At 39.3% G+C, this 16,469-nt stretch overlaps 1 protein-coding gene across 3 annotated transcripts in view; it reads right to left on the bottom strand.

Moving 5' to 3' along the window:
- IFT81 (intraflagellar transport 81) overlaps positions 1 to 16,469 on the bottom strand; it is a 107,550-nt gene that overhangs the window by 73,600 nt on the left and 17,481 nt on the right. For all 3 annotated transcript variants that reach the window (XM_017541885.2, XM_017541882.2, XM_037743328.1), the window contains one exon: positions 14,141 to 14,236. In XM_017541885.2, coding sequence (XP_017397374.1) covers positions 14,141 to 14,236 — 96 coding nt within the window. The remainder of the gene's footprint in view (positions 1 to 14,140; positions 14,237 to 16,469) is intronic.

Raw genomic sequence — 16,469 nt, 5'->3', positions numbered from 1 at the left:
CCAACACTTTGGGAGGCCAAGGCAGAAGGATCCCTTGAGGCCAGGAGTTTGAGACCAGCCTGAGCAGCATAATGAGACCCTGTTTCTACTTTTTAGAATATAATTAAAAAATAAAAATAAAAAACATGCCAGACATGGTAGCTCATGCCTATAATCCCAGTACTTTGGGAGGCCGAGGCAGGTGGATCACTCCAGGTCAGGAGTTCTGAGATCAGTCTGGCAAACATGGTGAAACCTGTCTCTACTAAAAATACAAAAATCAGCTGGGTGTGATGGTGCACACCTGTAATCCCACCTACTTAGGAGGCTGAGGCAAGAGAATTGCATGAACCCAGGAGACGGAGGTTAGAGTGAGCTGAGATTGCGTCACTGCACTCCAGCCTGTAGTGAGAATCTGTCTCAAAAATAAATAAACAAAATAAAAAAACAAAGGAAAAAAATGAATCAATAGAAATTCTCTGATGGCAGATCAACTAGATAAAGACTTTAAAACTACTGTCTTAAAGATGCTCAAAGAACTCACGGCAGATGAGACTATCAAGAAAACAATGTAGGCTGGGTGTGGTGGCTCATGCCTGTAATCTCAGCACTTTGGGAGGCTGAGGTGGGCAGATCATGAGGTCAGGAGATAGAGACCATCCTGGCTAAAACGGTGAAACCCCATCTCTACTAAAAATACATAAAATTAGCTGGGCATGGTGGCACACGCCTATAGTCCCAGCTACTCAGGAGGCTGAGGCAGGAGAATCGCTTGAAACTGGGAGGCAGAGGTTGCAGTGAGCCAAGATTGAGATCACACCACTGCACTCCAGCCTGAGCGACAAGAGTGAGACTCTGTCTCAACAAAACAAAGCAAAACAAAACAAAACAAAAAATAATGTATTAACAAAATGGAAATATCAATACAGAGAAAACCTAAAAAGAAAGCAAAAAGAAATTCTGGAGCTAAAAAGTACAATATTGAAATTAAAAATTCACTAGAGGGGCCTGGCACAGTGGCTCACACCTGTAATCCCAGCATTTGGAAGGCTGAGGCGGGCAGATCATGAGGTCAGCAGTTCAAGACCAGCCTGGCTAACATGGTGAAACCCTCTCTACTAAAAATACAAAAATTAGCTGGGCATGGTGGTGCGTGCCTGTATTCCTAGCTACTTGGGAGGCTGAGGCAGAAGAATTGCTTGAATGGAGGCTGAAGTTGCAGTTAGCCGAGATCGTACCACTGCACTCTAGCCTGGGCCACAGAGCAAGACTCTGTCACACACACACAAAAAAAAATTCACTAGAGGGATTTAAAAGCAGATTTGGGGAGGCAGAAAAAAGAATCTGTGAACTTGAAAACAAGACAATGGAAATTATCAACTCTGAGAAATTGAGAAAAATATTGAAGAAAAGTGAACAGAGCCTAAGGGACATGTGGGACACCGTTAAGTAGACCAATATATTCATTGTGGGAGTCCCAAAGGAAAAGACAAAGTGAAAGATGGAATATGTGAAGAAACCATGTCTTGAAAACTTCATCAATTTGATGAAATAAAATATCGAAAAATCAGAATAAACTCCAAGAAAGATGAACTGAAAGAGACACACACTGAGACACATTAAAATCAAACTGTTGGCACCTGACTTTCTTTCTTTAACCTTCATGTGCCCACTTGGGTCTCTTCCAAGTGTGCTTCCTTTTTTTTCTGTCCTAAGGCCTTTTATTATTATTACTATTATTATTATTATTTTGAGATGGAGTCTCAGTCTGTTGCCCAGGCTGGAGTGTACTGGTACAATCTTGGTTCACTGCAACCTCCTCCTCTCAGGTTTAAGCAATTATCCTGTCTCAGCTTCCCGAGTAGCTGGGACTACAGGCACACACCCCAATGCTTAGCTAATTTTTGTATTTTTAAATAGAGACACAGTTTCACCATATTGGCCATGCTAGTCTTGAACTCCTGACCTCGAGATCTGCCTGCCTTGGCCTCCCAAAGTGCTGAGATTATAGGCGTGAGCCACTGCACTCAGCATCTAAGGCCTTTTAAAATAAACTTCTATTCCTGCTCTAAAAATAAATAAATAAATAAATAAATAAATAAAATTGTCAAAGCCAAAGGCAAAAAGAAGTTTCTAAAAGCATCAAAAGACTGACTAGTCACATATAAGAGATCCTCAATAAGATCATCAGCAAATTTCTAATCAGAAACTTTGGAGGCCAGAAAGCAGCGGAATAATATATTAAGATGCTAAAAGAAAGAACTGTCAGCCAGGTGTGGTGGCTTACTCCTGTAATCCCAGCAATTTGGGAGGCTGAGGTGAGCAGACTGCCTGAGCCAAGGAAATTGAGACCATGCTGGCCAACATGGTATAAAACCCTGTCTCTACTGAAAATACAAAAATTAGCCAGGTGGGGTGTCAGGCAACTGTACTCCCAGCTACTTAGGAGGCCGAGGCAGGAGAATTGCTTGAACCCAGGAGGCGGAGGTTGCAGTGAGCTGAGATGGTGCCACTGCACTCCAGTCTGGGCAACAGAGTGAGACTCCATTGAAAAAAAAAAAAAAAAAGAACTGTCAACCAAGAATCCTATATCTGGCAAAACTGTCCTTCAAAAGTAAGGAAAAGGCCAGGTGTGGTGGCTCACACCTGTAAGCCCAGTGCTTTGGGAGCCTGGGGCAGGCAGATCACTTGAGGTCAGGAGTTCAAGACCAGCCTGGCCAACATGGTGAAACTCCATCTCTACTAAAAATACAAAAATAAGCTGGGTGTACTGGTGGACACCTGTAGTCCCAGCTACTCAGGAGACTGAGGCAGGAGAATCACTCGAACCCAGAAGGTAGAAGTTGTAGTGAGTGGAGATCATGCCACTGCACTCCATCTCCCCCCTCAAAAAAAAAGTAAGGAAGAAATTAAGACATTCCCAGATAAACAAAAGCTACATTCCCAGACAGGCAAAAGCTAAGGGAGTTTGTAACAACTAGGCCTGCCTTGCAAGAAATGCTCAAATAAGTCCTGCAAGGTGAAATAAAAAGATACTAAATGTATAAGAAAGAAAGAGCTCAATAAGGGCAAATAAATGAGCAATTATGAAAGCTAGCATTAGTGTAACAATGGTTTGTAAATCCACTTTTTGTTCTCTACATAATTTAAGAGACTATACATTTAAAATAACATTATTATTAATAGCTGAATGGCTAGTATTACTGTAATTTCAGTTTATAATTCCACATTTGTTTTGTACATAATTTAAGAGATTAATGCATTTAAAAGAACTATTAGTTTATGTTTTGGGGCACACAATGTGTAAAGATGTAATTTTGCGACATGAAAAACTGAAAGGGATGGGGATCGAGCTGTAATGGAGCAGAGTTTTTATATGTTATTGAAGATAAACTTGTATAACTTCAAATTACAGTGATATAACTTTAAGATGTTAATTGTAATCCCCCTGGTAACCACAAAGAAAATAGCTGTAGAATATACACAAAGGAAATGAGAAAGGAATTTAAACATTTCACTATAAAAAATCAACTAAACACAAAAGACAGTAAAGCAGGAAATGAGGGACAAAAAAGCTATAATGCATATAGAAAACAAATAGTAAAATGACAGAAGTAATTACTTTAAATATAAATAGATTGAATATCCAATCAAAAGACAGTGATTTGCAGAATGGATAAAAAAAATGTGAATCAATAATGTTGTCTACAGGAGACTCATTTTAGATCCAAAGATATAAATAAATTGAAAGTGAAAGGATGGAAAAAGATATTCCATTTAAATAGTAANATATAAATAAATTGAAAGTGAAAGGATGGAAAAAGATATTCCATTTAAATAGTAAACAAAAGACAACAGGGTGACTATATTAATATTACATGAAATAATGTTAAATTTTAAAAGTGTACAAAAGACAAAGAAGGATATTATCTATTAGTAAAAGATTCCATACAGCAAGATTATAAACAATTATAAACATTTTCACACCTATTGACAGACCATCAAAATATCTGAGGCAAAAACTGACAGAATTCTTGAATTAATTCCTTTAAAAAAAAAGAAAAAAAAAGAAAAAAAAAACAGAATTGAACACAGAAAATTATATAACAACAGTCTGAGACTTCAACATTCAGTCTCAATAATGGATAGAACAATGTAAGTTAGAAAATACAGGACTTAACAAAATAAACCAACTAGATCTAGTAGACATATAGAGAACTGAGACATATAGAGGCTGAGATCTTGCCACTGCACTCAAGCCTGGGTGATGGAGTGAGACACTTTGTCTCCAAAAAAAAAAGAAAAAAAAAAGTTTTAATAGATTTTAAAAGATATCATAATATCATACAGAGTACCTTATTTAACTGGAGATGAAGCTAGAAATCATTAACAGAAACAAAACTGGTAAATTCACAAATTTGTGGAAATTAAAAATATATTTTTTTATTTTTTTCGTGTAAGTCTTGCAATGTCACCCAGGCTGTAAAGCAGAGGCGCAATCTTGGTTAACTGCAACCCCTGCCAACCAGGTTTGATTTTTCCATCTCAGCCTCCTGAGAAGCTGGGATTACAGACATACACCACCATGCTTGGCTAATTTTTCCTTTTTTTTTTTTTTTAAAAGACAGGGTTTCACCATATTGGTCAGGCTGGTCTCGAACTCCTGACCTCAGGTGATCCGCCTGCCTCAGCCTCCCAAAGTGTTGGGATTACAGGCGTGAGCCACCGCGCCCGGCATGGTTGGCTAATTTTTGCATTTTTAACAGAGATGGGGTTTTGCCATGTTGGCCAGGCTGGTCTTGAACTCCTGGCCTCATGAGATCTGCCTGCCTCAGCCTCCCAAAGTGCTGGGATTACAGGCATGAGCCACCACACTGGCCAAAAATACATTTTTATTTATTTTTATTGTATTTTTTTAGGAGTAGGAGGTTTAACAGGCAAAACAAAGAGAAAATGAAAGGAAAACAGCTCTCTCACTAGTTAGAGAGAGGGGACTTCCAAGAGCAAAAAGACCCCCAAAATGCATTTTTAAGTAACCAATAGATAAAGAAGAGATCACAAAAGAAACTAGAAAATACTTACAAATAAATGAAAATAAAAATACACATATCAAAACTTATGGGACACAGTGAAAACAGTGCTAAGGGAGAAATTTAAAGCTATAAACACATTACAAAACAAGAAAGATCTTAAATCATCAACCCAATGTTACAACTGAACTAGAAAGAAGGCCGGGTGTGGTGGCTCATGCCTGTAATCCCAGCGCTTTGGGAGACTGAGGCTGGGGGATCACTTTAGGTCAGGAGTTTGAGACCAGCCTGGCCAATATGGTGAAACCCCATCTCTACCAAAAAATCAAAAAATTAGCCTGGCATGGTGGCACACACCTGTAGTCCCAGCTGCTCTGGAGGCTGAGGTGGGAGAATCGCCTGAACCTAGGTTGCGGAGGTTGCAGTGAGCCAAGATTGTGCCACTGCACTCCAGCCTGGGTGACAGAGTAAGACCCTGCCTCATTTAAAAAAAAAAAAAAAAAAAAAAAGGCCAGGCACGGTGGCTCACTCCTGTAATTCCAGCACTTTGGGAGGCCAAGAAAGGCAGATCACAAGGTCAGGAGATTGAGACCATCCTGGCCAACATGATGAAACCCCATCTCTACTAAAAACACAAAAAATTAGCTGGGCGTGGTGGCACATGCCTGTAGTCCCAGCTACTTAGGAGGCTGAGGCAGGAGAACTGTTTGAAACATGGGAGGCAGAGAGGTTGCAGTGAGCTGAGATTGTGCCATTGCACTGCAGCCTGGGCGACGAGAGCAAGATGAAAGAAAGGAAAGGAAAGAAAAGAAAAGAGGAATGAAGGGAGGGAGGGAGGGAGGGAAGGAAGGAATAAAGAAAGAAAGAAAGGAAAAAGAAAAATAGAGAAAATCATTAAAATCAAAGTTGGTTCTTTGAAAAGATCAACAAAATTGACAACTTTTAGCTAGCTGCATTATGAAAAAAAGACTAAAATTACTAAACTCAAAAAAAGTAGGGACATTACTACTGATACTACAGAAACAAAAAGAATTATAAGTGAATAGCATGAACAACTGCAAACCAATATATTGGATAACCTAGATGAAATGGACAAATTCCTAGAAACACAATAATAATCAAGACTAAATCACAAAGAAATAGAAAAACTGAAAAGACCTGTAGCTAGTAAGGAGACTGAATGAGTCATCAAAAATCTTCCAACAATGGATACAAAAAACAGTTAGAAGGAATGAATAATGCCTAGTATTTGATAGCACAACAGGGTGACTATAGTCAATAATAATTTAACTGTACATTTATAAGTAACTAAAAGAGTGTAACTGGATTTTTTGTAACACAAAGGATAAATGCTTGGGGATGGATACCCCATTCCCCATGATGTGATTCTTACACACTGCATCCCTATATCAAAATATCTCATGTACCCCATACATATATACACCTTCTATGTACCCACAAAAGTTAAAAATTAAAATCATTTTAAAAATTGGTTTAACTTAAAAACAAAAATCTCCCAACAAAGAAAAGCCCTGGATCTGATGGCCTCACTGGTGAATTCCACCCAACACTTAAATAACAAATACCAAATCCTTCTCAAACTTTTCAAAAAAATTCAAGAGAAGGGTAAATTCCTATCTCATTCTCTGATACTGTTAGGGAACTGCATAAGGCCATCACAAGGAAACATAAGGCAAACGTTTCATAACACTGGATTTAGCAATAATTTCTTGGATATGACACCAAAAGCACAGGCAACAAAAGAAAAAAAGTAGACAAATTGGACTTCATGAGAGTTAAAAACTTGTGCATCAAAAAGACACTGTCAACAGAGTAGAAAGGCAACACACAGAATGGGAGAAAATATTTACAAATCATCTATCTGACAAGGGATTAACATCGTGAATAAACCAGGCATGGTGGCTGATGCCTGTAATCCCAGTACTTTGGGAGGCCAAGGTGGGAGGATCTCTTGAAGGGTTCCCAGACCAGACTGGACAACATAGGAAGCATCTCTACAAAAAATTACCTAGATGCAGTGGTAGGTGCCTGTAGTCTCAGCTACTTGGGAGGCTGAGGAGGGAGGATCACTTGGGCCCAGGAGTTCAAGGCTGCAGTGAGCTATGATGGCACACTCCAGCCTAGGCAACAGAGTGAGACCCTATCTCTAAGAAAAAAAAAATCCAGAATATACAGAGAACTCCTAAAATCCAGCAACAAAACACCAAACAACCCAATTCAAAAATGAGGTTACTATCTAAAATATATAAGGAACTCAACTCAATAGCAAGAAAATAGATAACCTGATTAAACAATGGGCTGAGAACCTAAAGAGACATTTATTAAAGACATACAAGGCCGGGCACGGTGGCTCATGCCTGTAATCCCAGCACTTTGGGAGGCCGAGGCAGACAGATCATGAGGTCAGGAGTTCGAAATCAGCCTGGCCAACATGGTGATATCTGGTCTCTACTAAAAATACAAAAATCAGCCGGGCGTGGTGGTACGCGTCTGTAGTCCTAACTACTCAGGAGGCTGAGGCAGAAGAACCAACTGAACCCGGGAGGCAGAGGTTGCAGTGATCCGAGATTGTGCCACCATACTCCAGCCTGGGTGACAGAGCGAGACTCTGTCTCAAAAAAAAAAAAAAAAATACACACACACACAAATGGCCAATGGGTATACGAAAAAATGTTCAACATCCCTAATCATCAAGGAAATGTAAATTTTAAAATGTTCAACACCCCTAATCATCAAGGAAATGTAAATATTAAAATGAGTTACCACCTCACACCTGTTAGAATGGTTACTATCAAAACGACACACGACAATAAGTGGTGGTAAGGGTGTGAAGAAAAGGGATCTCTGGTACACTGTTGATGGGAATGTAAATTAGTATAGCCATTATAGAAAACAGTATGGAGGTTCCTCAAAAATTAAAAATAGAACTAGCATATAATCCAGCGGTCCCACTAGTGTGTATATATCCAAGGGAAATAAAAATCAGTATATTAAAGAGATATCTGCATTTACATGGTCATTGCAGCATTAATTTCAATGGCCAACATATGGAATCAACTCACATGTCCATCAATGAATGACTGAAGAAAGAAAGAAAATGTGGTATATACATAATGGAATACTATTCAGTCTTAAAAAAAGAAGGAAATTTTGTCATTTACAACAACATAGATGAGCCTGAGGGACATTACGTTAAGTGAAATAAAGCCAGGCACAGAAAGACAAATACTACATGATCTCACTCATATGTGGAATCTTAAAAAGTTGAACTAATGGAAGCAGAAGAGTAGAATGGTGGTTATCAGGGATTGGGGAGGCATACAGATTGGAAAGATACTGGTCAAAGGATATAAAATTTCAGTTAGGGGGAATAAATTCAAGAAATCTTTGTATAATATCATGATTATAGGTAATGTATCTTAGACTTGAAAATTGTTAAGAGGGTAGATGTTAATTGTTCTCACCACAAAAAAAAAGTGTGTGAGGTAATGCATACGTTTATTAGTTTGATTTAGCCATTCCATGATGGATACATATTTTAAAACATCATGTTGTAAACCACAAATATAAACAATTTGTATTTGTCAATTTAAAAACTAATTTTAGAATTCCATATGTCCATACAAAAACTTGCATAAGAATGTTTAAAGAAAATTTTTAAAAAATGTACATAGAAGCATTATTCATAATAGCCAAAAAGTGAAAACAACCTAAATGTCCATCAACCAATGAATAAACAAAACATGATGTAGCCATACAACGGAATATTATTCAGCAATAAAAAGGAATGACATAGTGATATATATACTACAACCTGGATGAACTTTAAAAACATTATGCTAAGTGAAACAAGCCAATGACAAAGAATAACAGTAAAAGATTCCATTTACATGAAATGTTCATGACAGGCAAAAATCTATAGAAACTGATTTGGTCTCAAATCAGTTGAGGCTGGGGGTTTAGGGGAAAAATGGAAAGTGGGTGCTAATCAGTTTGGCATTTCTTTTAGGGATGATAAAATTGTTTTTTTTTTTTTTTTTTTTGAGACGGAGTTTCACTCATGTTACCCAGGTTGGAGTGCAAGGGCGCGATCTCAGCTCACTGCAACCTCCGCCTCCTGGGTTCAGGCAATTCTCCTGCCTCAGCCTCCTGAGTAGCTGGGATTACAGGCACGCACCACCATGCCCAGCTAATTTTTTGTAGTTTTAGTAGAGACGAGGTTTCACCATGTTGACCAGGATGGTCTCGATCTCTTGACCTCGTGATCCACCCGCCTCGGCCTCCCATAGTGCTGGGATTACAGGCTTGAGCCACCACGCCTGGCCTGATAAAATTGTTTTAAAATTGATTGTGGTGCTGGTTGCACAAACTCTATAAATACACCAAAATACCACTGAAGTATATACTTTAAATGAGTGAATTGTAAGGTATGTGAATTACATCTCAATAAACTTATTTTTAAAAAGGAATAAAGTTTTTCTACTATGAAATGATCACCAGCATATATTGTTAAGAAAAAGAGTGTGTTTAATATGTTCTTCTTTCCTTAAGAGTGAGATATGAGTATATATGCCTATAATATTTCTAATGAAATAATAAAATGTGAAATTAAAAAAAATAATTACCTATGTGGAAAGGAAAGAACAGGGTGGAAGCACAGGGATAGACATTAGAAACTTCTTTGAATACATATCCCAAGAACAAAATGAACTAAAAATCAATTTTCTGTAGTAATTATATTCTTGATGGTATCAGTAGTACTTTTATTGTGAGACTATTCTGTTTAAAATGTGGATTAATATTATACAAGTGATGAATTATGTTGGTTCCACTGGACAAAAGCAAATGATGAATTAAATTATGTTGATGTTACTAAGAACCAAGATTCTCATTGTGGGAAAAGGAAAAACATGTGAGATTGATGAGGCTAAGTAAAATCAAGTAGTCCTGAATCTGAACTGGAAGGATGAGTATGCACTGATGGTGTACTTTATGAAAGAGAAAGACAAAGAAATACCTCCTAGCTTGGTCCACTGAAAAGACCTAAAAACAATGGCTATTAAAAAACATAGCCGGGTGTGATGGGTCACACCTGTAATCCCAGCACTTTGGGAGGCCAAGGCAGGTGGATCACTTGAGGTCAGGAGTTTGAGACCAGCCTGACCAACATGGTGAAACCCCATCTCTACTAAAAATGCAAAATTAGCTGGGCGTGGTGGCACACGCCTATAATCCCAGCCACTTGGGAGGGTGAGACAGGAGAATTGCTTGAACCTGGAAGGTGGAGGTTGCAGAAAGCTGAGATCACACCATTGCACTGCAGCCTGGGCAACAAGAACATAACTTTGTCTAAAAAAAAAAGAAAAGAAAACAAACAAACAAAAAACCAATGAGAACTCCTAACACCCAGACTGGTTTTGATACAGAAGTGGGGCAGGGAAGCGCTGGGTAGAGGAGGGCATGGTCCCTGGTGAGGGCTCCACCCCTGGGTCTGTGCCCATGGACCTAGGTGAGGACAGGCAATCCTGCCTTCATGCCCAAATGATGCATTTCCCAAAACCTCCCTGGCCTGCCATGCCCCACTTTGCACCTATAAAAACCCTGAGACCCTAGCAGACAGACACGCAAGTGGCTGGACGTCAAGAGGAGCAGATCAGTGGAAGAAGACACAAGTGGCTCAATATCGACAGACACCAACAGGCCATTGACTGACCTAGGCCATTGACTGGCAGAACAACGCAGAGTCTGGCTGGGGCAGTGGGAGAAGAGTCAGGGTAGTCGGAGAAGAGTCAGGGTAGTCTGAGAAGACTTGGGCCACTCGGTGGCCTGACTCCAGGGGAAAACCAACTCCCTACTGGTTCCCCAATCTGCTGAAAGCTACTTCCACTCAATAAATCCTTGCACTTATTCTCCAAGCCCACGTGTGATCTGATTCCTCAGAACACCAAGGCAAGAACCCCAGAATACAGAAAGCCCTCTGGCCTTGCAATAAGGCAGGGGTCTAATTGAGCTGACTAACATAAGCCGCCTACGGATGGCTAAACTAAAAGAGCACACTGTAACACATACCCACTGGGGTTTCAGCTGTAAACATTCACCCCTGGACACTGACGTGGGGACAGAGGCCCACAACCTGTCTGTCAGTATGCTCCTCTAGAGGTTTGAACAGTGGGGTACTGAAGAAGGGAGCCACTCCCCCTGTCGAATGCCCTTCGATGGAGACAAGGGAACTTTTCCCGTTTCAGTTTCTAAATACCGTTTCCCTTAAAACAAATCAGGTTCATAGAAGAAAGTCTAATTCCAGGTCTAGAGTAGGAAATGTAAACGATGGATGAGCCTGGAAATCTCTTTAATAATCCAGAAAGCAAAGAAATTATCAAATACCACTAAAATCTGAAAAAAACTCAAAAGTTAACTTGAAAAGCCTCCCATTAGTCAAAACTGGGACAATTTGAGCATCATTAAGGATAATGTTTGAAACTTATATGATAATATCTAGGATTCATAAAGACACTAAATAAACAAAAACAACAACAACAACAAATAGCCCTAATTGATCACTTGACTGTTGGAGGATGCAAATGAGTGAGAAGAAACAAATTCATTATGAAAACTGATAAATGATAAAAATCAAGCACGTAACTTGCCTATCCTATATGAACTACAGCTCAGGATAACCCAATAGTTGAGAGGTTTCTCTTTACAAAAGTAGTCCACCTAATAAATGAAGAAGGAATCAAAATGTGAACATTTTATAATTTGTAATAAAATTAATGGATAAGCAATGATAGTAAGTAGCTGCTCATGTCACAATAAGAGACAACCAAGCATTATCACTTCCAAATAAAAGTAGGTAATATCACCTAGAAAGTTTTTTTGTCAGGAAGCTGAGGCAGGAGAATCACTTGAACCCGGGAGGCAGAGGTTGCAGTGAGCCGAGACTGTGCCACTGCATTCCAGCACTCCAGCCTAGGCGACAAAGCGAGACTCCATTTCAAAAAAAAAAAAGGCTGGGCACGGTGGGAGGCCGAGGTGGATGGATCACAAGGTCAAGAGATCGAGACCATCCTGGTCAACATGGTGAAACCCCGTCTCTACTAAAAATACAAAAATTAGCTAGGCATGGTGGCACACGCCTGTAGTCCCAGCTACTCAGGAGGCTGAGGCAGAATTGCTTGAACCCAGGAGGCGGAGGATGCGGTGAGCTGAGATCGCGCCATTGCACTCCAGCCTGGGTAACAAGAGCGAAACTCCGTCTCAGAAAAAAACAAAACAAAAACAAAAAACAGTTTTCTTGCCAAAAAAATTTCAAACCAGAATCTATTCACACTTCTAGTTCTAATTTATAGGAAATACAGGAAACAAATGAACATGGTAAAACAACATCATCGGGTTGCAATCAGTGAAATACAAACTGTCCAGCTGGGCATAGCGGTGGCCGCCTATAATCCCAGCTACTCAGGAGGCTGACGCATGAGAATTGCTTGAACCCAGGAGGCAGAGGTTGCAGTGAGCCAAGATCGCACCACTGCACCCCAGCCTGGACAACAAAGCAAAACTCTGTTTCAAAAAAAAATACAAACTGTGGGATATATCATGGGAAAAACAAACCAGTTTTGTCAACACATACATTGTCAAAAAGCATTAAATAGATAAATGGGTGAAAAGAGAACATATGGATTAAAAGAGACAAACTTTCTAGGACAGACAGGTGACAGCAAAAAAAAAAACCAAAACAAACAAAAAAAAACCTTATCAGCCAAATGCAATATATGAATCCTATATGGATCTTAACTGAAAAAAAGCAACTGAAAAAAAGAAAAAAGAGAGACAAGGAAATGTGATTGATTTCCTGGCTGACTGAATATTTTTTGATATTAAGGAATTATTAAAATTTTCAGATGTGGTATGTTGTGGTTAAGTTTTTAAAAAGCCTTTATTTTTTAGAGATATATTCTGAAACATTAACAGATGAAATGATATGATGAAATTTAAAATATGCTTCAAAATAATACCGCTGGCGTTGGTAGTATAGAGGAAACAAGAATGGCCACGAACCCTGTAGCTCAGGGACACATGAGGTTTACTGAACAATTTGCCTCTACCTTTGCAATTGATTGAAAATTTCCAAAGGTTTTAAAAAAATTCTAATGTCCTTATATAATGCTTTGTTACGTAGCTTAGTATGTTCTGAGGTTACAGAATGCTTTTCACACTAAAATCCTCCTGCCTGGGTTCTTTCTTTGTAGACAAGCCATGGCTTTCACTTGAATCTTTGAAAGAAATATAAAACAAGATAAGTACTCTCAAAAAGTAAGTGACAATTTAATTGTGGATAAAATAATAAATGCTTTAGCACTAAAATTTAGTTTATTCTACACTTGCAAACTAACTTTAGACCTGAAAAAGCATACTGTTATTAACCCATTAAAAATTATAAATATTGGCCAGGCACAGTGGCTCACACCTGTAATCCCAGCACTTTGGGAAGCCAAGGTGGGCAGATCACTTGAGGTCAGGATTTTGAGACCGGCCTGGCCAACATGGTGAAACCCCATCTCTACTAAAAATACAAAAATTAGCTGGGTGTGGTGGCAGGCGCCTGCAATCCCAGCTACTCGAGAGGCTGAGGCAGGGGAATTGCTTGAACCCAGGAGGCAGAGGTTGCAGTGAGCCGAGATCGCATGACTGCACTCCAACCTGGGCAACAGAGTGAGACTATGTCTCAAAAAATAAATAAATAAATAAATAAATAAATAAATAAATAAATAAATAAATATTTTTATTTATACCACCTAGGTAAGCTTTCATTTTAAAAATAAAATTCCACAGTCACAGATATAAACAGAAACAGCTCTATTACCATAGTCTGTACATGTTAAGGAAACTAAGTATTTTTAAGAGTATCAAATTTCAAACAAATAATTAGTGGAAAAGCTACAAAAGATGCTTATTCAAAATTATAAATATTGTTATATTCTGGAGATTAGCAGTGACAGAGTAACAATTATTCTCTACTTCCTTCTCACTTTAAGACTATAGATAACACAGCCAGTGGTTCACAAATATGCTTACAGATCTAAATATCTGAGCCAAAAGAATGTTCTTACCTGTTGCCTATACAGTGAGAGTTTGCCTTCAATGGGCTCATTTCTCATCACTTTCTTTTCAATCAACTGGTTAACTTCTGTGTTTATTTCATTTATCTAAAACAGTATGAAAGCAAAAAAAAAAAAAGTTAAAACTCTCCCTATGAGTACACAAATGGCCAAACCAGGTTTGAATTTATAGTTTTTTTTTTTTTTTTTTAAGAGACAAGGTCTCTGCCCGGCACGGTGGCTCAAGACTGTAATCCCAGCACTTTGGAAGGCCGAGGCGGGTGGATCACGAGGTCAAGAGATCGAGACCATCCTGGTCAACATGGTGAAACCCTTTCTCTACTTAAAATACAAAACATTAGCTGGGCATGGTGGTGTGTGCCTGTAATCCCAGCTACTCAGGAGGTTGAGGCAGGAGAATTGTCTGAACCCGGGAGGTGGAGGTTGCAGTGAGCCCAGATCGCACCATTGCACTCCAGCCTAGGTAACAAGAGTGAAACTCTGTCTCAAAAAAAAAAAAAAAAAAAAAAAAGGTCTCAGTCTATCACCCAGACTAGACTAATATTATTATTATTATTTTTTAGAGATGGGGTCTTGCTATGTTGCTCACACTGGTTTTGAATTCCTGGACTCAAGTGATCCTCCCACCTTGGCCTCCCAAAGTGCTGGGACTACAAACATAAGCCATGGCACCCAGACTGAATTTACAGTTCTTTTTTTTTTTTTCTGAGATGGAGTTTCACTCTTATTGCCCAGGGTGGAGTGCAATGGCTCCATCTCAGCTCACCACAACCTCCGCCTCCCGGGTTTAAGTGATTCTCCTGCCTCAGCCTCCCGAGTAACTGGGATTACAGGCATGTGCCACCATGCCTGGCTAAGTATGTATTTTTAATAGAAATGGGGTTTCTCCATGTTGGTCAGGCTGGTTTCGAACTCCTGACCTCAGGTGATCCACCAGCCTCGGCCTCCCAAAGTGCTGGGATTACAGGCATGAACTACCGTGCCTGGCCTTTGGTTCTTAACATTAAGTCTCTGTTGAGTAAAACAGTTCCATTAATGTTATGAGTAGCTTGTTATGATTACTTTTAGAAACAATTTACATTTCATGATATATAGTTACACAATTTGATTACTTACATAGATTTAATCATCCATGTCTAAATTATTCTAAAGTATTTTACATGAAATATTCATACATTATTACCCCAAAGATGCTTTCTAAAAATCTGAAGTTATCCCTTCACTTACATTGTGACTTCAAGTCACTGCAAGTGATAAGGCAAATGTGAACAAACGTGCACCACGGATTTATTACGAGGATTCATAAACCCAGCTGAGAGTTAACAGGGATGATGCCCTTCTTGTGTTAATGATCTATGATTCTTCAATAGCTATCATTTATCCTAATCATTAATCTAAATCTTTTCAAAACATAATAAAACTGAATAAATCCAACAGAAGCATATAGTTCCTCAACAAATCAAAACAAAAAACATGGTTTTCAGTGTATCCATCCTTTTAAAGATTAGAGTTCTCTCTGTCCCTAACTATAATTCTGTGACATTAAATTTTAGCCGGGTGCAGGCGCAGTGGCTTATGCCTGTAATCCTAGCACTTTGGGAGGCCAAGGTGGGCGGATCACCTGAGGTCAGGAGGTTATGACCAGCCTGGCCAACATAGAGAAATCCCGTCTCTACTAAAAATACAAAAAATTAGCCAGGCGTGGTGGCATGTGCCTGTAGTCCCGTCTACTCTGGGGGCTGAGACAGGAGAATCACTTGAACCTAGGAGGTGCAGATTGCAGTGAGCGGAGATCCCAGCACTGCACTCCAGCCTGGGCAACAGATTGAGACTCTACCTCAAAAACAAAACAAAACAAAATAAAAAAAAATTAGCCAGATCTGACTTGGACATTTAATTTCTCTAAGCAAATTAAAAGAACAAAACAGCCAGAATTATGTATTTAATTGTAGTGGTTATTAACCACATATTAAGCACACTAAAGAATTAGCAAGTCAAAACCTTTCAATTAGGCTGGGTGCAATGGCTCACACCTGTAATTCCCACACTTTGGGAGGCTGAGGCAGACAGAGGCAGGCAGATCTCTTGAGTCTGGGAGATCAAGACCACGCTAGGCAACATGGCCAGATCCTGTCTCTATAAAAAATGCAAAAATTAGCCAGGCCTGGTGGCATGCACCTTGCAGTCCCAGCTACTTGGGAAGCTGTGGTGGGAGGATCACTTGAGCCCGGAAGATTGAGGCTGCAGTGAGCCGTCATCATGTCACTGCACTCCAGCCTAGGCAACTGTGTGAGACTCTGTTTCAAAAAAAAAAAAAAAA

Source organism: Cebus imitator, unplaced genomic scaffold (assembly GCF_001604975.1).
Source record: "Cebus imitator isolate Cc_AM_T3 unplaced genomic scaffold, Cebus_imitator-1.0 Scaffold8, whole genome shotgun sequence".
Lineage (NCBI taxonomy): Eukaryota > Metazoa > Chordata > Mammalia > Primates > Cebidae > Cebus > Cebus imitator.
The sequence above is the reverse complement of the archived record's forward strand: the minus strand, read 5'-3'. Positions and strand labels throughout refer to the sequence as shown.